This window comes from Sciurus vulgaris, assembly GCF_902686455.1.
Source record: "Sciurus vulgaris genome assembly, chromosome: 17".
In the NCBI taxonomy this organism is placed as follows: domain Eukaryota; kingdom Metazoa; phylum Chordata; class Mammalia; order Rodentia; family Sciuridae; genus Sciurus; species Sciurus vulgaris.
In genome coordinates this window covers 32,916,783-32,939,805 of record NC_136478.1, presented here as the reverse complement: position 1 = coordinate 32,939,805, position 23,023 = coordinate 32,916,783, and the positions used below count along the sequence as shown (strand labels likewise).

Genomic DNA, 23,023 nt, shown 5'->3' with positions numbered 1-23,023 from the left:
ATAACATTCTGACACAAGTAATGGATATTGGGGAAATATCTAGGGTCTCCAAATTTCAAAAGAAAAGGAAACACAGGCCATGCAAACCCGTTTCTGTTGTGCCTTTTTACAATTTCTTATTTAGAGAAAGATACTAGCTCACATACACAATTTACTGGTACCTGGGGAAATGTTAAAATACATTTAGGAGCCTGGCTAAATAGAAATGCACTCTAAAAACACAGACACAGTATGCTGTTTTATCTGTTGCAAAAAAAAAAAAAATGTATTTGATTACTTGAGTAAAATTACAGTATCTCTGTTGTTAGTAAGTATTAAATGTTAAAGAAAATTGGACCCCCCCTTTCCTTTCAACTTTCCAAGAAAGTGCATGTAACAGTCCAATTTTTTTTTCTTCCATACCTAATACAAAATAAACAAACACTATACCTGCTCTCTTGATCAAGAAGAAGCATTTGCTCTTGTAAGGAACATATGTACATTTTAATGAAAGTGATATTTCTTATTGTATATACAAGAGCATCTACATTTTCTCCACTGAAGGTTGTTCAAGATGCTATACTTAGCAGCATTGTGAAATTCCAGCACACATTTTCTATTGTGAATATACCTACAAGGCAAAATGTTACGTCTCAGTTTCAACTACCAAAACAACACTTGATTTTTTTCTCTAAAGAATTCTGCGTGCTTATTACTGTACAGAAACTTATTAACATTGAAGAGACTCAAGTAAAAAGCACAATACAAATAGCAGTTCAAAACGGAAATGATTAAATCTACAAAACAAAAAAGCAGGTTGAATTTCAGAATAAAAATGGAACAAAACAAAAAAACAAAACAACAAAAAAAAACCCCCAAACCTTTCGAAGAACCACACTGTTCAGTCTGTACTTTCAGTTCTTTCCTTAAATCTGTTTTGAAAGATTAGACAATGTGTTTGCTGATAAAATTTTCCAGCAGGATCAAAGTGTACATTTATATACAGACTTTATTAGAGACCTAATGCATCACTGAGGCATCGCCTCAACACCAGGTTCATATTAAACTGGATATAGAAAATAAGTTAATGCCAGATTAAGACCGCCTAGCAGGGCAACTTGCAATTGCCATAAATGTTACAGCAAGTTTATAGCACTCTAGTCAATTAGTATTTAGTCCAAAATACAGAAGACCAAAGTTAATGCTTGCATTCTGTTCGCAAAGCAAGGTTATATCACTAATAAATAAGCTTTCTTAGAACTCTAGAAGTTGAACAAGGTACAAAAGAATGTCTTCATAATGTTGTAGTTCATAGACCCCGGGGACCAAAAGGTAGGGGGATGGGGCAAGGAGTAGGAGGCCACCATAGGTCACATTCTGAACAGGAATGTCTCCAGCAGGCTGCTGCTTTAACTTGTGACGATCTCTTTGCTGTCCTCCACGAAGCGGGTGAAGCGGAAGTTGGTTCCGTTCTCACTGCTTGCCATCTTCTCCAGGCCGGCCAGAGGAGCGCTGGGCTCCGAGTTCTGGAGCTTCTCCAGATTTCCCGTCAGCCCGCTAATAGGTGAGCTGCTCCCACTGCCCAGGCTTCCAGGAACTGGAGGGATGCCACCGTTCTGAATGACAGAGATCTCGTTGGCCTTCATGGCCAGCCCGTTGGAGAGCGCTGCTGCATACTGATTCCAGAAACTGGAAGGATCTCCGCTTCCTGACCTCGCTGCCAAATCCTTATGGAACATTTCTGGGAACTTGACAGGATTGCCTCCTAGAAATGTCATGGGGCCATCCACAGAGAGCCGCCGGCCCCGCCGCGCAGGGGTGCTGTTCCACATGTGCGTGCCCATGTGTACCTGAGGTATGGGGTGGGCGTGGCAGTGGGGGGACAAAAAGAAAGAAAGAAGACAGAGAAGCTTAATAGTTGAATCTGTCTCACCTCATATCCCAACACTCGACAGCGCAAGTGGCCTAAATGTCCATTCTTATTATATGACAGACAGTGGAGAAGGTAACGGGAACCATCCACTCCTGTGGACTAGTAATAACGTGTTGGGTCTCCGCAGCCTGGGCTGTCTTTCGTCTCTCTGGGCAAGATGTCTTGCTTACTCTTTTTTTTATTACCCGTATTTAGCTTATAATGGCCTCAAGCAGGCCAGTCAGTCGCAGATAGCTCCTTTCAGGGTTAGAATTGTTATGTCCACTCTCATTGCAATGGTAAGTATTGTATCTGACACCCTTTACCCTATAAATGTCCTTTTCAGATGGAAAGAAAGTACCCCTCACTGATTACCCATTGGAGGGCCCGGCATATGGAGAGAAAAGCCAGAAAGTAATTATTCATCTTGCATTACTGGCAGCGATCTCCAGAGAAATACTCTGTCAACAGAAAAATGTACACAGTAAGAGCGCTCAACTGTTGCTCTAGAATGTAAGCATATTTGCTTTATTTCCAACACATATCAGTAGGAAATGTTGTATAATCAATTATCATAATACCCATTAGCAGAGCAGTGACGTTATTGTTTCTAGAAAAACAAACCATGCTGGACTGCATGGTTATGAAAAATAGCTGCATACGCCAAGGAGAACCGTAATTATTAAGTGTACGGGCAGCACACAGGCCACATGGAGGTCTTTAATCAATACCCCATGGCAACACCAGGCTGTCTTATTTGGTAGGTAAAGCAATTCATTTGGTGCACTTAGCGAGACAACAGAGAGAGGCCGCTGCTTCGCTTAGGTACCAAATTATTCAAGGCGCTGTGACACGCAGCAAGCTGCAGGCTGCCCTCCTTCCTGCCACTACCCCGACCCTCGCAGGCACCCCTATCTCTCCCCAGCCAGCTGCGTGCAGCAGGTTCCCTTTGGGAAATGCTTTCCCTGTGTGTCTGGGCCAGTGACTCCAGCAGCATGCACTAGCGAGAACCCCTGGCGGTGAGGTGGGCTGAGGGGACAGGCAAGGGGCAGGTGAGAGTGGGGTACCTTAAGATTGCCTTTTGTAGTGAATGCTCTGCCACAAATAGTGCAAGCGAAGGGCTTCTCTCCAGTGTGAGTTCTCTCGTGAATCTGCAGGGCGCTGGACGAGGAGAAGGTTTTGCCACACGTGTTGCAATAGTGCTGTTTGGGAGTTCTCCGGGGCAGAGTGGGGAGCAGGACCGGGGACGAGGCAGAGGATGACAGAGGCCCAGAAGGGACGTGACTGGTGGGGGTGTCCTTACTGTCCTGAGGAGAAACATGCACAAAGCCGTTGACCTCTGTTTTGATGAGAGATGACAAAGAGTTGGCGGGAATCACCGCAGAGTTCTGATTGGGGCCAAGGTTGGAACTGGGCTCAAAGAGCTGCGAGGGTAGATCTCGCATCTGATGTGTCAACATGTGCTGCTTCAAATTACCCTTTGTGGAAAAGCCACGATTGCAAACTGTGCAAATAAACGGTCTCTCTTTGGTATGACTTCTATAGTGAATGTCCAAGGCACTCTGACAAGCAAAGGTTTTGCCACAAATGTCGCAAGCAGTATTTTTAAATTTACCCCTGTCCCTGAAAGGGAAGAGGATTCCCAAAGAATCTTCTTTGATGATTTTCTCTGCGTGACTCGATGTTAGATCCAAAGCGCCCCCGTTCACTGGGGTGGGGGACAGACCATTGGCGAACTCGCTTGGTCCTGCTCTCTGTGGCTTCTCCTCGACGCTGGGTGACTTGTGGAATTCCTGGGTGCTGTTGGATGGGGACAGAGCCTGCATGGAAGAGGTAGACTCTGAGATGGCTGGGCTGCCCGCGCTTTGGCTCTCCATGTCACCACCCACCGAGGACGAATCGTTGGTCAGCACATCCCCCTCGACAGACCCGTTCTCCACTGACTTGAGGCTGGCCTGAAGCTGCTCGGCCAGGCCGGCATTGATCATCTTCATCTGATTTTCCAAAGCAGCGATGCTCGACATCTCCAGGGGCAGAGGGGAAGATGACAAACTGTCCTGGGATGCATCCGCTGACTTGGGCGTATCTGGGATGCTGCCCTCAGGACAGTCTTCCATGTTGTCATCCGAGAAGTTGTCTAGGTCATCAAAATTCTTCTCATCAAAGGAGCCTGTGTCAGACTCCATGGACTCAGGGTAGCTGTCGGGGACGGGGGTGTTGGGGATCTGGCCTCCCATGTGCATTCGGATGTGCTGCTGCAAGACCACAGCATTGGTGAACTTCTTCTGGCAGATGGGGCAGGAGTGCTGGACTCTGAGAGGGGGCATAGCCCGATGGACACTGTAGTGGGTTTTAAGGTTCCCTTTTGTGGTGAAAGCCCGGCCGCAGATCTTACACTTAAAGGGCCTCTCCCCAGTGTGTGTCCGGTAGTGCATTTTCAGGGCACTTTGACAGCTGAGAACACGGTGGCAGATGATGCACTCGTTGGGGTCAGTGGCCTTCTTGTCAATATTTTCTACCAGTTGCTGCAATTTGGATGTCTCTGATGCCTGGGCTGAGTCCAAGAGTCCCCCGAAAGGAAACTTGGCCTTGAACTGATCTGACATGAGCGGCAACAAAGGGTTGGTGAAGGTGGCGGCACCTCCCGGGCCACCGTCGGCTGCTGGGGAGCTCAGGGTGCTGTTGCTTGCTGTCGGGACAGAGTTGGCGGCCAGGCCACTTTCTTCACTTTTGCCACCGGAGGGTGGCAGAGCGGACCCCTCAGCTTCTTCCGGGAGCCCACCCAGGTTTCTTGTGGCCAGATCGGGGACCCCAGAGTCACTTTTGACTGAGCCCGGGGGGCTGGCAGCAGAATGGCTGATGGGGATCGGGGCTGGCTCTTCCGTCTTGATAAAGGGCGTGAGGCTCGGGAGGGTCGGGGGCAACGGCAGGCCGACGGAAGTGGTCAGAGTGGGCAGGACTGGCTTGGTGTCGAGCCAGCTGGTGACTGGCTTCTCTGGAGGGATGGACATGCCGTACGGGATGCCGGTACTCGTGGGGATGTTGTCCAAATGCTCAGGCACGGGATAGGGGTTCATCTGGATGTGAGGGTACTTCTCTTTGTGGCGTTGGAAGTGGACTTTCAGGTTCCCCTTGGTGGAGAACCTGTTCCCGCAGATGTTGCACTTGAACGGCCTTTCTCCCGTGTGGGAGCGCAAGTGGATCTGCAAGGCACTGTCGCTCCCAAAGACCTTCGCGCAGAACCTGCACTTGTGTTTGAAGAACGCCTCGTCGGAAGTACTTTTCGCTTCGAAGGCAGTGACATTTGGTGGCTTGCTTTTTCTTTGCTGGGCCAAGGCAGACAAGGAGTTTAAATCCTCTGCAGTTGTTCCAATGTTGGGCAAAGGGCTGGGGAAAACCGCGTTAGCAGGGGTCGGCTGAGGTAGAAGTGGATTAGATGCAGGACTTAATAAACTGCTTATTGCAAAAGCTGGTGAGGATGACGCTGAGACTGCTGGGTTGCTGACATGGGAGGCACCAGCGCTCGAAGCCACTTTTTCAGAGGATGGGGTGGTAACTGCTGCCGCCAACATGTTAATATTGGGAGAAGTGCCACTGCTGGGTGGAATGGTGGTGTTGCCAGAACTGCTCTGAGGTAGCTGGATTGGGGGGAGCTGCTTCACACCGCTAATGCTGGCAGATTGGCTAGCGAGGCTCTGTGCTAATCCAGCTGCTGCTGCCAGCTGCTGAGATAAATGGGAACTGAGCGTGGACAAGGGGTTGGCAGATGTTCGTAAAGTACCTTGAGAAGGACCAGAAGATGTTGGCAAGTCTGCGTTCTGAGAGGCCAACAGCAATATTTGGTGACGAATCTGCTCGATCAGTTGCAGCTGGTGAATCTGCTGCTGCTGCAGCGCCAGGAGCTGCTCCATGAGGGCCGGCACGGCCAGCTTGCCTCCCGAGGCCCCACTGCACCTCGCTTCCTGGGAGAACTGGGCCACCGCCACCTTGGTGCTCTGGAGGTTCTCGATGATGACGTTGCTGTTGATCACGGAGAAGTTGCCCAGTGTCGTCAGGTCCCCGAGTTGAGGTAGAGAGGTTGTGATCGCTGAGGTACCTGTGGAGTTGCTGCCGTCGCAGTGCGGGGCGGTGCTGCCGGTGGCGCCGCTCACACTGCTGCTGCTGCTGCTGCTGCTGCTGCTGTTGGCGACCGGGGCCTCCACCTCCATGGACTCTTCCCTGTCAAGTCCCTTGTGTTCTGAAAGGTCGCTGCAGTCTAGTTGATCTGTTTTGTTCACTGTGTCTTTCATTTGTTCATCAGGATTATCAGGAGGGGGACTGGGAGAGAAGGTTTCGGGTGGGGAAGCTGGGTTTTCATTTACGATCAAAACTAATTGATTTTTAGTGCAGTTCTTCTTGTGGAGCAGAAGATCTGATAATTCAAAGAACTCGGCACAGCACCGGCCGCAGACGTGGGCATCCTTGCTCTTAGTGGGGCGGCTTGGTTGACCCTTCTCCGTGTCTCCTACAAACAGCAAAGGGTGCAGGGTTAGAAAGGGAACCAGGTCTCGTTGACATCTATGACTTCCAAGTAAAAATAATAATAAAAAAAAAGGTTAGTTGTTTTCTAACTGCAAAACTCAAAACCTGTAGTCCCTGAAAACCAATCAATATTACCTAGGAAGGCTCATCATTAATTTTTAAGGGTGTGGAGGAGTCCCTATCCATCTAGTATCACAGCTAGCCATGGCCTTCACTAATTTATCAAAATATAAAATACTATGAATGGAAGACACTGGTACATAATGAAATTCCATAGCAAAATATTGATTTCCAATATTTTATATACCCGATTGTCTGCCAGTCCGGAGAGGGTCCAGCAACTATTCTGAGGACTTATTAGGCTCCTGAGTTTCTGTCAACCTTATTCATTTTCAAGCGATTCAAAGATATCTGTGACAGTTTGTTCTGTCACTAAACTAATTTGTAGTCATTCAGGTTCCAATCAGTTGTTGACAAGGGGGAAAAAAAATGCATATCACTAAGCTGTGGACTGACAACGTGAAAATCACCTCAAAGCCCCCACCTCCAACCTGAGCAAAGTCTGATCCGTGACAAACACACTTTAGTCACATCAGTAACAAATCCTCCAGGGCGCTCCTCAAGACTCACTTGAACACAAAAGGGAAAGCAACACACACACGATGCAGAGAAACACAATGATCATAATCCGTTACAAGGCCTGCCTGGCACCTATATATCACCCTGTGGCATGTTTATTTTTAAAATTAAAGAATGCAACCCTGGCTACCATTCCACTAATAAGAAAAATAGGCCTCTGTGCTCCAAATGGCAACAACACGCCTCTAAATATTTCATCAAAAGTGTTTTATCTGTAAAACCTGGCATGAGATTTACATTTCTGATTAGATATCAACTTCAGGGGAGCTCTCCCTTTCTGTAAGAAATCATGCTTGGGGCAGAGTTTGGAAATGCTTTGCAATTCTCCTTGAACTGAACGCCTTTAAAAACAGTTTGCTCTTAACTGTTATCAATTGTTTAACAGATTGTCCTGAACCTTTTCTTATAAAAATCCCTTTATTTCATGTTTGTTTCCACTGGTTGCTCAGATGTCTCCTCACTAAGATCCATTTGTAAATTAAACATAAAAATCTCCAACTCCAAGCTAACATCCTATTCAAAGACAGGATGGCGTCCCATTGTTTGCCCAGCATGGGGAACACCAACTTCTGTTGTACAAATGGTGTGTGGTCATCTCTGAAGGCTGTGGAGGGGAAAAAAAAAAAAAAAAAAAAAAAACTGTTTAATTCAAGGATTACCTCCCTGCATGCTTTTCTGCAGAACTGAATCAGATAATAGGTAGTTTCCATGACTTCCAAATTGAATCTCCCAGAAAACTTGCAGGGAAAAAAGTAATTGCAGATATGAATACATGCAAAATCAAAATGCTGCCTTTTTTTTTTTTCTTCAGTAAACTTAAGAGTCTACTCAAAAGAGTCAGCTGTTTGCCTTTTTCTATTAAGCATCTAAAAAGCTTGAGGAGTTCTGTATTTCAGAAAATACAACTAACATCCTAGTATTAACTTTTGAAAATTCCTTAACTCTATCTGCCTAAAGTAAAGCTGAGGTTGATCAGAACCCCTGGCAAAGTATGCCAAATGTATGCACACTCGATTCACTGGGAGTGTTATTTTAGTAGCTAAGTTATACTTAATAAGCTAGCTTTCCTAATACCCATCTTTTAATCTCCATGAGGTTAGAGTGCAAAACGCATTAACAACACCAAACAAATCGTAGTTGTAGCAGAAAATACCAATAATGATCCAGTTTTAATTTAATGTTTAATCATCCTAATTGGCACCAGATTCCTATGCACATTTAAGGTGCTGCTTTTCTCTCTCCCCCTGCCTTAAAATAATATAAACAAAATATTAAATGAAATTTGCTAAAGTTATGTTGCTTAACTTGCGACAAAAATAATGTGACAAAAATTCTGTTTAAAGCTTCTTATTTTGACAACCAATTTTAAATGATGCATCCATTTCAGATGCTTATTTTAAACTAGGAAATGCAATTCCTAATATATTCAACAGAAATGTTATTTCTTTCTCTTTGCACATTTCCATATGTAATGGTTATGTTTCCATCTACTTTTACAGCCAATTATGAAGGAACAAAAGCTATTCTGTTTGTTCACACATTTTCAACAAAATGCATTAAAACTATTATGTCAGCATGTTCTATTAAGCTCTGCATTCAGTGGAAAATACTTTTCAACCAGCTCACATTTATCAAAACATAAAGCCACTTTAAAACACAGTTTTGCTTGGTCAGCTGGGCTTAGACAAATAATGACAGATTCAGAACTAAATAACTAGCAAAGGGAATCAGAAAACTGACTTCATCAATTGTACACATTACAATGTAGTTGCTTCAAATATTTAGCACATCTGTGCTCACGATTAAAGAGCATTTTAATTCTTTATAACTTGCAAACATCTGATATTCTCATAATATATAGGGAAAATAAAAAGGAAGGTTATTTTACAGGATTCAGCTGATCATTACCTTCCTGCACTCCAGTTCTGTGTTTGTGCTGCTTTGAGACTCACTTGAGAATTTTCAAGTTTTTCAATGAACATTTTTATATTTCAGATTGTGCTAACTGGATGGAAAATATGGACGCTTAAAACTGAATTCTGGCTTGCTTCTTAAGAAAGACTGTGTTAAAAAGTTGACTATGTTTTAGCTTAGATTTTCACAGCATTTTAATAAGCTGACATTTGATCTTACTGTAGAGTCAACTAATTTAATTTCCTGATGTTTATGAACACCCCAACCCCCCCCAAAATCCTGCTATCTATTTTGATTTATTTTAAAAGCAGGTGTCACTACACTGTAATAATACCTAACTTTAAATCTATCTGCATTCTGAATAGAATTCCAACGAAACAACTTTCAAAGAAATAAGACAAAACACAAGGACTAGCAGGAATCTTAAACTACCAGAAGAAATACTTCAAGTTGTAATAAGACACACACACACACACACACACACACACACACACACAGGAACATGTTCTAATTCATTTTTCCGATCCTACCCTCTGCTATCTTGTATCTTTCTCAATAATCTGTTACACAGGATTGCAACTGGTGACCTCATTATAGTAAATACAGTTGTCTTGTTCCTTGTACTATGCTGAAAATAACATTCCAGTTTCTTTTCTATGGATTTTGCATACAAATTAATTTTGTAATTCTAGTCGGATAGAAACATTTAAGACATAGTGGTTTTCTAAGTATATACACACAAGAAGATGTTTGCTGGGCCTTTTGGTGGGGAAGGGGGTGATCTTATACTGCCACCAAATTTCTACTAAAACCCCAGATGTTTTAGTTCTTGTTGTATCATACAGGTACTTGATGCTGAACTCAAATTCGTCAGTTTTTCACCATCTGAACCAAACACTGCAGAATCGGAAGCAGAAAATTGAAGTGTTCTAACATTATCTGTCTACTGAGAAAATAAAAATAAAACTACACTCCACATAGAAAGGTTTAGCCAGCCAGAAAAGGAAAAAAACAAAACACACACAGACACACACACACACACACACACACACAAACCACCACCATCTCTACCAGATTTAGTTTTCTTTTTTGGAGCTCCTCAGAAAGACACTTCACTATACTTCCCATCACCTTAAGACTGCATTAACATCTTAAAAATAAGAACCTTTCACAATAGTGGGTTTGGGGCTCATAATTTTAACAGGCTGTTCCTTTTGGGGAGAAGTTTATCACAAATGTATTTGATTGATCCTTTTTTTTTTTTTTTTTCCTTTTCTTTGCACAGACCCAGGAAAAGGCTCCATCCAAATGTCCAACTTAAGATTCCAAAGAAGTTGTAAACATTACAGCATATGCTGTGCATATTTTCTGTAAGGTCTAGAGTTTCCTCTGTGCAATGTGCAACCTAATGACAAAGTGATGCCCCCTCCCCTTTCAAGTTCTCTCAGTGTGTTGGCCAGGATTAGTGTGTTCTCGCGTGGAAGACTACAAGAGAAATCTCTGAAAAAAATAACAACCCGGACAAGACACTCCTTTTAAAGTAGCGATGCAAGCCCACCTCATTCACACAATAAATGAAAGGGGGGAACATCTTCCCCACGGATGAATCAAAGTGAACACTAGATGGGGTTCCAGTTGCAAGAGTTTGTTCAAAAACTTCTTTGTGGCTTTCCTATTCCAGTGACGCGTAAAAGAGAGACTCCTTAAGGCGAGATCTAAACTCTGACTACATAAACATTGGCAAAGGCACAAGAAACTAAATCCCTGTTGTTTGAGGGTAAAGCTGAGCTATGGGAACTACCTGTCAATCTTCCCCTTTGGGGGTCTGGCATCTGAGGGTGACAGGGGAATAAGGTTAGGAAAAGAAGCCAAGCTGATAAGGTGAAACTAAAATAAACTACTAACTTCCTGCTAAGTGACTAGCAAGACTCAATTTGGGGGTCACTGGGAAGATACTGAAGGACATATTATGATCTGGACCTTGTCACCTTTGCATGGGAGGAGGCTAGCAAAGGTTAAAACAGCTCAACACATCTAGGTTTTCTAAAGCCTGGCACACAGACTTTTTTCTCCTGCGGGGGGGGGGGGGGTCAGTTCTTAGGTTAATTTACCACCTCTTTCACTAAATTGCTAAACTACTTCAGGTTTTGACCATCTAAGAAATACAGGGCTCTCTGCACCAGGATATGTCTTAGAAAAACCTAGTTTAGTCTCTAGGAGAAATTTGTGGTGGTACAACACAGAGCTTTGGCTTTTAACAATTACAAAACATGTAACCTGCCTGCCTATTTCTTCCCTAGATTCTGGTAAAATCTCCACAATAAAAACATGGGTTTCTGCCTTCTAAAGGACTGTTGGTAAAGATAACTTGATACTTCCAAAAGTAGAAAGAAAAGAAATAGAGACCCCAAAGAATAACCTATAATTTAGCACTTCTGCCTAGGAAGCATGGGGGAAATGATGTGAAATAAACCACCAAACACTCAGTATCACAAATTCATTTTCACACCGACTATCTCGTGCTTTTTTTTTTTTTTTTAAACATTTTAGGAAGTATCTGCAGCCCGAAACAAATCTCAAAAGACAGTTTGCATTTTCTTATCCAGAATCTTCCATTATGCCAAACTTAAAATAGGCCTGATTAAACATGAATTCTTTCCAACTGCCTTATCTTGCAGGTGTCGGTTTTTCAAAAAAAGCAATTAATTATAGTTCTCTCTAACCTTTTGGGCCCAGGAATCAATGTGTTGCCATTAAGCTGCTCACAATGAGTAAATTACTTTGGTAAATAATAGAATTTCATTATTAATATAAATAAGAGGGATTTTTATGATACTTCATAAAAAGAGTTAGTGTTTTATCTGCAATTCATGAAGTTTTTATTTTTCTTCCAATAGTACATTTTTCTTGAAAAAACTAAGCACCAAAATACTTAATTAATGAATGGACCCTGAACAGGCCCACCGTGTAGTTATAGGAATCTTAAAAATATCACCAAAGGAAGAAAAACCCAATATACACATATTGAAGTCCAAAGCTACAGGAAAGAATACACATATGAAATCACTAGATTCTCATGTTCCCTCTCCTCAGAATGATCTATCTTGGTAAATAATCTTCTCAGTGGCGGTCATCTTTCCACCAAGTAACTCGAGACTTGTTGAATATCATTTGAGACAAGTCATGTTTGCCATAATCTTGGTTTTATAAGAAAACAAAAATTGGCAAGTTTATTTTAGAGTGTTTCCAGTATTACAGTTGCACTAAAGTAGGAGAAAATATCAACATTCTCAGATCGACCAAATAATCTTGTTTTCTCGAACTGGTTGCAACGAAGCCATCCTTGTGGCTGTTTAGCACTCCTTGGGCTTTCTTTGTAAGTAAGCGCATTCACACACACACACACACACACACACACACACACACACACACACCAACACACAACACAGCAAGAGAATCACTCTTTTAGGGCTACTGTAACTGGGGTCTACAAACTTTTCTAGGTTTCTCTCCGGGTAGAAGTCATAAAATTTGAGTTCACGGCATATAAGAAGAACATAAACCTGATTTAATTTGGTAATGTTTGACAGGTACATCATTTGCTGTATTTTCAGAACATCTCAAGATACAAGAAAAAGTAATCACAATGTTCGAAGAGGGGTTTGCCTTCCAAGAATTTAATAACCTTGCTACATGCAACACAACAAAACACCAACAACTCCTTGAAGTGAGTGTTCTGAGTGGGGAGGAGGATGGAGATTGTCGAATCCATTGCAGAGAGGTGACTTTTTAAAAGTAACCTTGAGCTATGTCATGAACTTTCAATTGCATTTATCTCACAACTATTCCCAAATAAAAAGAACTGGGGTATGTTGGGCCCTCCTGCACGTCACGCGTTAGGGAGGATTACTTGTGTACTAATATTATTACAACACACTAAATCCTGTAACCCTATTACAAAATCTACCCTCTAGGCAACTTCTCCCCAAACTTATTGTTCAACCATGTAAAAACAGTCATAACCTAAAACCATTACTACTGAAGAAAAAGAGGAGGGGGTGGGGAGAGGTGAGGAAAGGGGCCGGGAGGGGGATTTTCCTAGGGTGCCTCTAACAGTTTACTGCTTTTTAGCACAATGAACTAGCTTTTAGGAATAAAAGAAAGAAAGGAAGGAAGAAAGAGAAAGAACTTAAAAGAAAAAGAAAAAAGAGAAAGAAAGGAAACTTGATTCAGTTACTTAATTAACTTACCTCAAAGCTCAAATAAACTAAAAAAAAAGTACTAATAAATAATAATGGTAAGAGGCAGTGAACTCCTTTTATGCTATCGCTTTATGAGAAGCCTTAACTATTAAAAATTCCAGATCCAGAAGGTGAAAGGCAAAAAACTAGCAAGCATCATTTCTTCTGAAGCCCGAGTCATTATTATTATTATTATTGGTGAAAAATGAAAAAAAAAAAAAATCAGTACATATTTACAAAGTGGACTAAAAAATTCTGTCTTCTCTTCGGTTTGGTTTTTCGTATAGAGATTGTTAGCTTTTTTAGACAGTATTATGGTGCCAAAGGTCTTACAGAAACTTTAGGAAAGACTGAGGTGGGGGCGAGAAGCCTAAGAAACCAGCTGAGAAAACCCAGAAAAATACTCGAGTAGTTGCTGAGGCCTTGGGTAATTTCACCTCGGTTTACCCTGCAAGCCCGGGTTCCTTTTGGGGTAGAAAGTGGGATTTTAGGGGTTCTTTCCAAAGGACTGAGAAATCGCAGAGACAAGGCTTCAAGCTTGAGAAAGTGCTGGGAGGCAGCGAACACTGTAAGCAGTCTTCTCAATCGGTCTCAAGTCTCCCAATTTTCTACAGGGATCCCACGTCAGGAGTTCCCTTTCTCGACATCCAGGTAAAGGCGGGGGGGGGGGGTCTCTGCTTCTCTGCCGGGTTCTGCACTGGTCCCCGCGCCCCAGATCTTTTGAAAGGCAGGCCTCTGGGGAAGGAGCGCTGCGACCGTGGGGCCCGGGCGGCCGCAGAGTTTGGTGGACCGAGGTGCCGACCTAAGGGCAGGCTCGGGCGCTCTATGGGGATCCATCTCTCTCCTCCATACCCCAAAATGTCCCCGGGGACGTGAGCATCCCTAGAGGCATCTAGAGCCGCGGAACCCAGGCCGAGGTTGCCCCTCGTCCTCCCCGTAGCTGAGGGACAAGAATCTTGCCGGAATGACCCGAGGGCGGGCGCCGCTCCATCGCCTCCAGCGTTAGGCCTGGGAGCTCGGAGGCCCGGACAGTGAAACACCTTCGGGATCAGGAAAGAATAGTGGGTATCCTCCCTCCGAATCTCCAGTTCCCTGCCTGGATCTCTCCTACTCTCGGCCGCGGTTCCCGCGCACACAAACTTTTTTCTGGGCTTGTCTATTCCTTTCGGGACCACGCAGTGGTCGCCTCCATTGGAGAAAGCGCCTGCTCCTCTGTGTCAGGGGTCGTCTCCTCGGCTGGCTACCTGCCCCTCCTTCCCAGCCCTGAAAAACTACCCTACGACTCTTTCCTCGGCCGGTCTGGAAGTATTGGGCACCACAATTCAGAGAGGACGTACACCGAATCTCAAGATTTGGGGGGACTATGGATGCATGCATTGGGAGAAAAGATGAGGGAATAAACTTGGGGAGCTGGAACTCGACACTTCACCGGGTCTCCCTGCACTGCTCAGGGAGCGACCGGCAGCCAAGAGTATCTCACCCCGGCCGCGACCCCAGGGGTTTCGCCTCGACCCAGGTCTCTGCCTTCATACAGCTCTGAACCCACAAATGCACCCCATTTCGCCCTGCGGGCCGAGGGGGAGTGTGTGCGTGGGAAGGGGGGCGCAGTGAGCTCCCCACACGCTCTAAGTTCAGCCACCAGCACGAAGTAAACTTCCTTCCCGCTGGCAGGAGGGCCCGAGCGGCGAGGCCGAGCCCGGGGCCCCCGGAGCGGCGCAGGGAGCGCGAGGGGCCCCGCGCCGGCAGGCACGGACGGCCTTTGCCTGCACCCACGCTCTCAGGGGCGCCAGGGTCCTGCCGCGGCTCGCGCTCCCGGGGCTCGGCTCCCTGGAAAAGCCGGGACGGAGAAGTAAGGCCGGCATTCCCTCCCTCCTCCCCTAGGAGGACACCGCAACTCCGGAAAGGTCCTGCCCCGAGATATGCCTGCCTTCCCCGGGGCAGCGGGAAGCCCAGTCAAGGCAAATTGAAAATTAAAAAGAACAGAAAAATATGCAGGTCGAAAACGCGAGCGGGGACGCGGTGGCGGCGGCGGCGGCGGAGGGGCAGTGGGCGCGGGGGCCCGCCGCGTGTGCGTGGGTCCGAGTGTGCGTGTGAGTGCGTGTGTGTATGTGTGTCCGCGGCGCGGGCCGGAGCACTCACCATCTCGCCGGGGGAGCGAGGCCACTTCGGGGTCGGATTGGAAATGTTGAGGCTTCGCTTGCTTCCTCCGCGACATGCTGGCTCAAACATCAGCTGGGGCAGAATAAAAAATTACTAAAAAAAAATCTTCTCAAAATTACGGAAATCGAGCGGCGGCGGCGGCGGCGGCTCCCCCCGCCCGCCGGCCCGCCCGCCCCCTCCCCGGCTCCCCGGCCCCGGGCGCAGCGCGCATGTGTCCTGCTATAATTATGATTATCAATAATGCATTGCGATTAATCATAGAGGGGCTCTTTGAAAGGCGATTGGCACCGGGCCAGCGCTATTCAAACCCGCTCGCCTTAATCAATTAGTTCGTGATTTGCTGCAGACCCCTGTCTCTCCGCGCGCTGGCCCAATAAGCCGGCCGCGGGGCTGGCTCTGTGCGCCGCGCCGCCCGACACTGGGTTAACCCTCTTCGCGACCGCCCGGGACTCCGCGGCCGGGCCGCCGGGGGCCTGCCTCCTCGCCACTGCGCGCCCGGCGCCCCGGCCGGCGCCCCCCGCTCCTTCCCTCTCCCGCCCCCCATCCCGGGCTGGGCTGACCCAAATTAGCATGCCCTCCCCGGAATGAAGCCGCCCCGGGCGGGGGGTGGGGCCGGGTGGCGGGGGCTGGGGACCTGGGCTGCGGGCGCGCTGCGAACTTCCCAACTCTGGCGCGCCGCGCGCCGGCAGCGGGGGGAGGGAGTCCCGTGGCGGAATTTTGGGGGGAGGGCGTCCCGTTTCGTGAATGTTTCTTCGTTTCTTTAAGAGCTACCAGAAAGCAGCCCACCCCCACCCTCGTAAAAAAAAAAATAAGCGAGTGGGGAAGAGCCAGCCCCACGCCGGTCCGCCTCCAGCCCGCGGCCCGGCCTCCCTCCCGCCCGCCGCCTGGCTCGGCGTTCCTTCGCCCCGAGTTCTCCATGCCCTGGATCCCGGGCTCGCGGGGGCGCGGAGAAGAGGATCGAGGAAAGGTTTGGGAACGTGATGGGTTTGGGACGGGGGGAGGGGCAGCTCTCTCGCCACCCCCATCCTCCCCCTCCCAAGGGGCCCGATCCTCCAGCCTCACGCTTGCTCCCTCGCTCCCTTTCTCTACCTTGGACATTCCCAGGACAATTAGGGCTGAAGTTTTCGGGAGAAGCGCCCCAAGCCGGTGGGATAAGGGGGCGGCCCGGCTCCGCCCAGGACCCCTCCCGAACCTCCCCCCCGGCTGCCCCGGTTGGCTGCAGGGCGCGTCACTCCGCGGGGAGGCGGCGGCGGCGTTGGCGCCGCCGAGCCCCGGGCGGGTGGAGAGCCGGGACCCGCCTGGGCTCCGAGTTCAGCTCCGGCCGGGGGGAGGGGAGGGGTTGCAGCTTACCCTGCGCGCGGTAGCGCGCCCCTGGCCTGGGAGGCGCGGCTCAGCAGTCCCTGACCCTGGGCACGGCTAGTTCCCCGGACCCCTGGGCTCCCTGTCCTGGGGGAGGGGGCTTCCCTCCTGCCTTTGGGATGAGGTGGCGGTGCTGAGCCAGGAGTGAGAGGGGTGGGGGGTCCGTCCCTACCCACTGCTCCCTGGCTGAGCTGAAGCTCGCCTCCACTTTTCCGGCATCTGCCGAGTGCGGCGCCCAAACTTTTCGTTCTATCTCGGTCTCCCGGAGCTGGGATTCAGCCACCTTACCCGCCCTGGAGCCAGGAGCCCTGGCCCCGCACTCCCTCTGCCGGGCTCAGGCGCCCGCGAACCTGAAGCTTGGTCCTCTGCTCAGCCTAGCTCTTCCCCTCGCGCCCCGGGGTCTGGTTGCTCCAAGGTTCCCGAAGTCCTGCACCAGAAGGACTAAACTAAACTAAACTTCGGCTGAATAATGGGGGGAGGGGGGTGTGCAGATACACTATCCTTGCCCTATCTCGCGATCGGGAGAGGGCTCATAAGGACGCCCCAATTCCGGAGCGCTCTTGAGTCTGAGTTGTGTCACAGTCGGTTCGCGGGAAGTGGGCACCAATCACTGGAGCAGAGCTTCGGGTACTTCGGACCCATACCGCGCTCCCCTAAATGACCCTTTTCTCTTCGCTTAAGGTTTTTTTTTTTTTTTTTTTTGGTCTAAATCTTTTGTGTGCGGTTCAGTGTTTGTTTTCTATCTGCCGACTTTTAATTGTTTTCCTTGATATAACTTCTCCCTTCTTTCATTCTCCCTATTCGCCGCTCTTTCTACCTTTTCTCTTCTCCCTCTTATTTTCTGCCTTTGCTCGGTCACCAACACACCCTCTCGGTCTCTCTGTGTCTCGGTCTTTCCCCCTCTTCCCCGCCTCGCTCTCTTTCTCCCCAGGTCCTGTTGGGTACAGTAGATTTTGATAAAAAGACAAACGAAGCTATCAGTGGAGCTGATGTTGAAGAATGAAGATAATAATGTTTCCATAGGTGGTGCTTCAAATGCCATTATTTCTCACTGAATATTTAAAGAGATCCCTCGGCAAAGATGGATCTGTGCGCTCCTGGGGTGCGAGCCGCTCGCTTCCCCCAAACCCTCGGGAACGTGTACAGGAGCACGTGTAAATCCCGCACCCGCCCCCACTCCGCAAACAGGCGTCCTCGAAAACACACCAACCCGCACTCTTTCGGGTGCACAAATGCAGCCATGTGCACTTGCACCCACGTTTCCCCTCTGTGCCTGCTTTTTTAGCCTCCCGCATCTGTCTCTAACATTCTTAGCTTCTTGAAAGTCCGGGCCTCCGGGACGCCGCGTGCTGTTAGGAACCTAAAGGAGTTGGCGGTCCCGCAAACCCTTTATCCCGGTTCGCGCCGCGTGCGCCGCGGGAAGCTCCCGGGAATAGCTTCACACGTGTTCGTTACTTGCTCTATGTGTGATTAAGATGGGGGGAGGCTTTCCCTCCCCCGCAAGACACCACAACCACCAACCAAACCAAATGAATACTCCAAAGCTGTTTCGCGCTTTTTAATTAAAAATGGGCGCGCAGAGACGAATTAATTGGGGAATCCAAACTTTAATAACTTTTTTCGTTCTTTCGCTTCCTCGACGGCAAAGAGGCGGGTGTCTTGCTCTGCGCGCGGCGTCCTTGGCTAATTTCTTGTTTGTTTTCTTTCCCTCTGCGGCCGGGAAAGGAGAGGGGAGGCGGAGGAGAGGGGGATGGGAGGAAGGGGACGGTCGGAATGGCGGGGAGAGGAGAATTGGTCTTTATTGTTGGTGGCAATACATCAATTACGGGCCATTGTCTCGGGCCCAAGTTCCGTGGTTCGCTGATGCGGGCGCCGCAGTGTCAGGGAGCTGGCGGGGATCCGCGTGCCACGGTGCTAAGAAATAATTAAATCAATAAAAACGAAGACAGTAGGGATAATTTTTATTTTTGAGAGGGTCGAGAGAAAGCAGCGAGTGCGAGTTAGGTGCCATAGCTAGAATTACCTCCTAGTCCAGCTTCTCCCAGACACCTAAGCGCTCTCCCTGGGGTTGCGCCCTCCCAGCCCTGGATGGGGACAGCTGCTGTGGGAATAGCGAGGAAGAAGTTCGGACTTGCGGGTTCCTCTAGAGGGCGGGTACTTAAGGGATGATTCGTGATAGAGAATAGGGGTGGCCCGAAGCGAGGCAGCAGCTGCGCCAGGGTCGCGACCTCGAGGACCGAGTGGAACCACACCCGGGGGAGGCGTTTGGCAATTCTGCAAACTCCCAACCTGGGGGTTTGATGTCTTTCTACCAGTATGTCCCCCTCAGTTTTCCCAAGTGAGTGTCTTCGGTGGGTTGGCGGGGCCGAGAGGCTGTGCTCCAAGGCCACAGCCGCGTTCCTAGTGAAGGGGTTTTACAGACTTCGTTCAGTTGTCGGTGCTGCGGAGGGGAGAGCGTGTTGAGCCTCCCCTGTCCGAGGTCTGATCCTTCTACCCGCTCACTTAACTTACCCAGGCCCAGTCTGACCCCGGGCCTGGGATGAGGCCTTGTCTGGGCCCCAGACCGCCTTTCCCGTGTCACCCTCTCAGGTCGGGTCCCCTACCCCAGAACTGGAGAACGCCCCCGAGCGACCTACCCACGACCCAGCTTCCTAAGTCTCGGCCCAGCCCCCGCTGCACCCCACCGAGGCTAGGGAAGCAGTATAGGAGGTTTCATTTTCCTGCGCCAGGCAAAAAAGAGGCAAAAAGGCGGCAGCGGCGCCCGGGAGGGCGCGGGAGGAGGCGCATTGATGGTATCAACGTTATTGATGGGGAAACGTTGGGGCAGGAGCCCGGAGATCAGATTCCCAATCCCTCCCCTACCCGGAGGTGGGTGGGTCACAGCGGGCGGTGAGGGGTGTGTGTCTGTGTCTGTTTGGGGGTGGGGTACCTGGATGCACCCGCATTAGCCATCCGGGGTTTATTTGTATTTTGCGTGTCTAGAAACTTAAGGGAGGAGAACTTGGAAGAAGGGTTGAGGGGGCATGTACCCTAGTCCTAAGGGATCTTCTAGGGTCGGCGCTAGAGTAGTGGGAGGAAGAGGAAGGCAGGAAAAAGGACATAAAGCAAAGACCAAATTTGGAAAACCATCCGTGGGTTCACTATTTCCCAATCCCGGGGCTACGCTTCCGTAGGAGTTTCAGAAACTCTTTTCCTAGCCGATCTCCGGTCACTCAAAGCCTAACTCTCTTTTGACACTAGAGAGGCTTCGAACCCGAGGCCTGCGGGAGCAGTGTCTGGTGGGTGTCCCCGCCCCTGGCCGATGCTAGCTGTGCGCTCTTGGCATGCTCACTCCGCAGCAAAGTCCTGGAGGCGAAAAGGCACAGTTCTGGGGGGGCTCCCGCTGTCCACTGCCAAAGGCTATCTCCAGACGGGAGCCGGGTGCAGCGCTAGGACCAGGCTCCCCGGCGCCGGCTCGGGCGCGAAATTCGGCCCAGGCGAGCTGAAGGTGGTCTTGGTGACCACGGGCACGCACCCCAGTCATGGATCCCAAACTGCCTGCCCGCGCAAACTTCGTCTTTCTTCCCCTGCAGGGTCATTCCCCACCAGCATTTAAAAAGTGACTTGTTAGCGACTGCAAGTGCCTTCGGTCTTTACTTTCCGTCCACATAGAGCTTCTTGCTTTTAAATTCACTGCGCCCCGCGTGCAACAGTGCCTCGCTAAGGGGTCTCTGGGTATAAAATTCCTCCCAAAGGAAATGTCCCGAGGCAGAGAGAGTGGAAAAGACTAATCGAATTTATAAAAAGAAAACCTTTGCTTCCTTTTGGTTAAATCCTTTTGCGGTTTTCCGAGCGTGAAAAAAAAAAAAAAAATTATCACCAACCCATAGAGTGTAGCTAATTCTTGGAACCTAGTAGTAGGAAGTTTTAGAGAGCCCAGCAGGGTGCAGAGATTCCCATCCAGTTCAAGAAGTAGGATCTCAGGATCCAGCGAATAGTGATGAACTCTTATTAGTGACTTCAGCAGGAAACTAGGTGTGAGATCTAGGGGTCCTCTGCGCTGGCTGTGTGTGCATTTGGGAGGGACCGAGTTCCACCGGGAAACTCATTTCCATTCATGAAAGGAGATCCTCTCAAATAATTCCCTATCGGACTCCTAGACGAACTGATTTAGCATATCACTTGCAACAAGTTTTTTTTTTTTTTTTAATTATACTGTCACTTTTTAAATTGGAAAACTTCCATTTTAAAAGACCAGATCAAAAATTTTTCAGAGATGTGCACTTTGATTTTATGAAAAGGCTGTTTGCAGTGAAACCTTACCTAGTGTCTTCTCCCCATCCGTTTTCATGGGGGAAAAGCACCTTTTGGTTTCAGTTTGGTAGAAAAATGAAACAATAAGGTCTGGTTTCAGAACCCTTCTAGGGTACAGGCACTTGCCTGGGAGCCAGGCCTGCCTGTCACTCACATTAGTGGTAATTTGCAAATCCCACAAGTCTCAGCTGAACTATGACTCTCAGAGGGAATATTTCTCTAGGTTTTTTTCTTTGATGACTTTTGAGGGATCTTCTTTTTAATTTTCTTTTCTTTTTTAATCCTCTGAGGGAGAAAAGTGTTTCTTCTCGGGACTGCAGGGTCAAAGTTGTAGCTTTAATTTGTCTCCATAATGAACTTCAGTCAGTCCTGTGCAGGCTTTTGGGTTCAAAGCCACTGCCTTCCCTTTCCAGCTATGTTTGAGAGGGGAGTAAGTGGGGGGCAGGGGCAGTGGAGGGGAATAGCCTACCTATCTCTTCTCATCCCCCACTTGCCCCCCACTTTCCCAGTTTGACTAAGTTTTTTTTTCCTTCCTTTCTTCAGTCCTTTCTGTTCCTTCTTGCTCCCTCCTCCTCTCTCTCTTCCTTTCTTCCCCACCCCCTGCCGGAACCCCCCCCCCCCCCCCCCAGGGCCTTGAGCATGCTGGGCAAGTGCTAGCTGAGCCATATCCTCAGCCCTGATTAAGCCTTCTTAATTATTGCACTATAATGTCTTTCTCCCAGATCTTCTCCTCATCTGTTCAGACACAGTAACAACACCGTTTTTTTTCAACTTAACATCCAGCTGAATGTGGAGTTGGAAATTTAAGAGACTAACACGTCCAAATGCCAAAGCCATGTACCCTGCTTTCTTTGCCTTCTCAAACAGAAGCAGTCCCCTCTGAAGTCATGAACCCATCCGCACTCACACACTCATGCTGGAAGCTAGCTCCAGCCTTTTCTTCCTCTTCATATCTATCAACTTTCATTCTGTCCTGGCCTGTGCTCTCATCATGGGTTGCCCCACGTCCCCAGACTCTTTGGCATAGTTGGTAGTAAAATCCAATCTCTGAAAAGGTGTTCTCCAAGCTTTGTGTAGTCTGTGATTCCTGAAACTTCCGCAAGAACTTCACCCAGTTCTCCGGCCTTACTCATGCTGTAATGAATGTTCTGGGACAGAACCTGGGTACATGCCAGCAAATTTCCCCTTCTGCAACCAAAACCACAACCATTTCAGGAGAGTTGAAATGGAGCCCGTGTGTTCCAGGTTTGCTTTTGTTTTTCCTTTCTTCTCCTGACCCTGCAACATCTCTGGTTTGGGAGGATGGTGCAGAGCACACCAGTGCCTTGTTTTCTCACCAGCCTCCCAGGACGATGCTCCTCCTTCTGATTGCAGACATTTGAGTGGATCAGCCTTCTTCGCATGCTGCTGGGGTTCTGAGAATGTGGTTCCTGAGTTGGGCTATTTGGGTTCACTTCCTGGCTGTAGCATCTCCAGGCCTGTGTTCACGTAGCCTTGTTTAAATCAGCATCGCTACCCTTTGTTCCCTGCTCCGTTAAATCCAGCTAATGGAGAGGTATAGTGCTAACCAGCACCTAGCCAGGAGCCTGCTCTGCCTCCTGCTAGCAGTGTGACCTCAATGCCTCCAACGGCTTCTTCGTCTGTTAAATGGAGATAATAATAGCCCTCATTTCTTAGGGCTCCAGAGGGTTAAAAAAGAGTTAATATGTATGAAGATTTAAAAATAGTGACTGGCATGTAATTAGCACAATGTAAGTGTTAACTGTTATCATTACTTCCCAGGGTTGTTGTAAGGCTCAAATGATATAATGTGGCTAAAACATCATTCTCTATTCATCTGTCCATCCATCCATTTACTCATTCATTCAACAAAGTAACATGCTAGGCATGGAGGATGCAAATGGAAAGTCAACACGGGCCTTCCTTTCCTTGCTTATAAGCAACTAATCAAGTAGATGATTTCCTGGAGGCGTGTTACCTCCTGGTTCGGTGGTGGGGTGAAGGG

The 23,023-nt window shown here is 48.2% G+C and overlaps 1 protein-coding gene and 1 long non-coding RNA gene across 3 annotated transcripts in view; one reads left to right on the top strand and one right to left on the bottom strand.

Moving 5' to 3' along the window:
- On the bottom strand, positions 1–16,488 carry SALL1 (spalt like transcription factor 1). The gene is made up of 4 exons (XM_079117099.1): positions 16,456–16,488; positions 15,346–15,438; positions 2,959–6,395; positions 1–1,829 (listed from the first exon to the last, which is right to left on the bottom strand). Exons 2-4 carry the CDS (start codon positions 15,419–15,421, stop codon positions 1,389–1,391), a joined length of 3,954 nt encoding a protein of 1,317 aa, XP_078973225.1. The 5' UTR covers positions 15,422–15,438; positions 16,456–16,488; the 3' UTR covers positions 1–1,388.
- LOC306647606 overlaps positions 16,001–23,023 on the top strand; it is a 23,310-nt gene continuing 16,287 nt past the window's right edge. For both annotated transcript variants that reach the window (XR_013760136.1, XR_013760137.1), the window contains exon 1: positions 16,001–16,333. This is a non-coding gene — a long non-coding RNA (uncharacterized lncRNA). The remainder of the gene's footprint in view (positions 16,334–23,023) is intronic.

Coding starts and splice junctions, on each gene's coding strand:
- SALL1 (XM_079117099.1), bottom strand. CDS start 15,421: ATGTCGCGGAGGAAGCAAGCGAAGCCTCAACATTTCCAATCCGACCCC. Junction 6,396..15,345: donor CTCGCTCCCCCGGCGAGATG/GTGAGTGCTCCG, acceptor TGCTGTTTGTAG/GAGACACGGAGAAGGGTCAA. Junction 1,830..2,958: donor CTACAAAAGGCAATCTTAAG/GTACCCCACTCT, acceptor CCCATACCTCAG/GTACACATGGGCACGCACAT.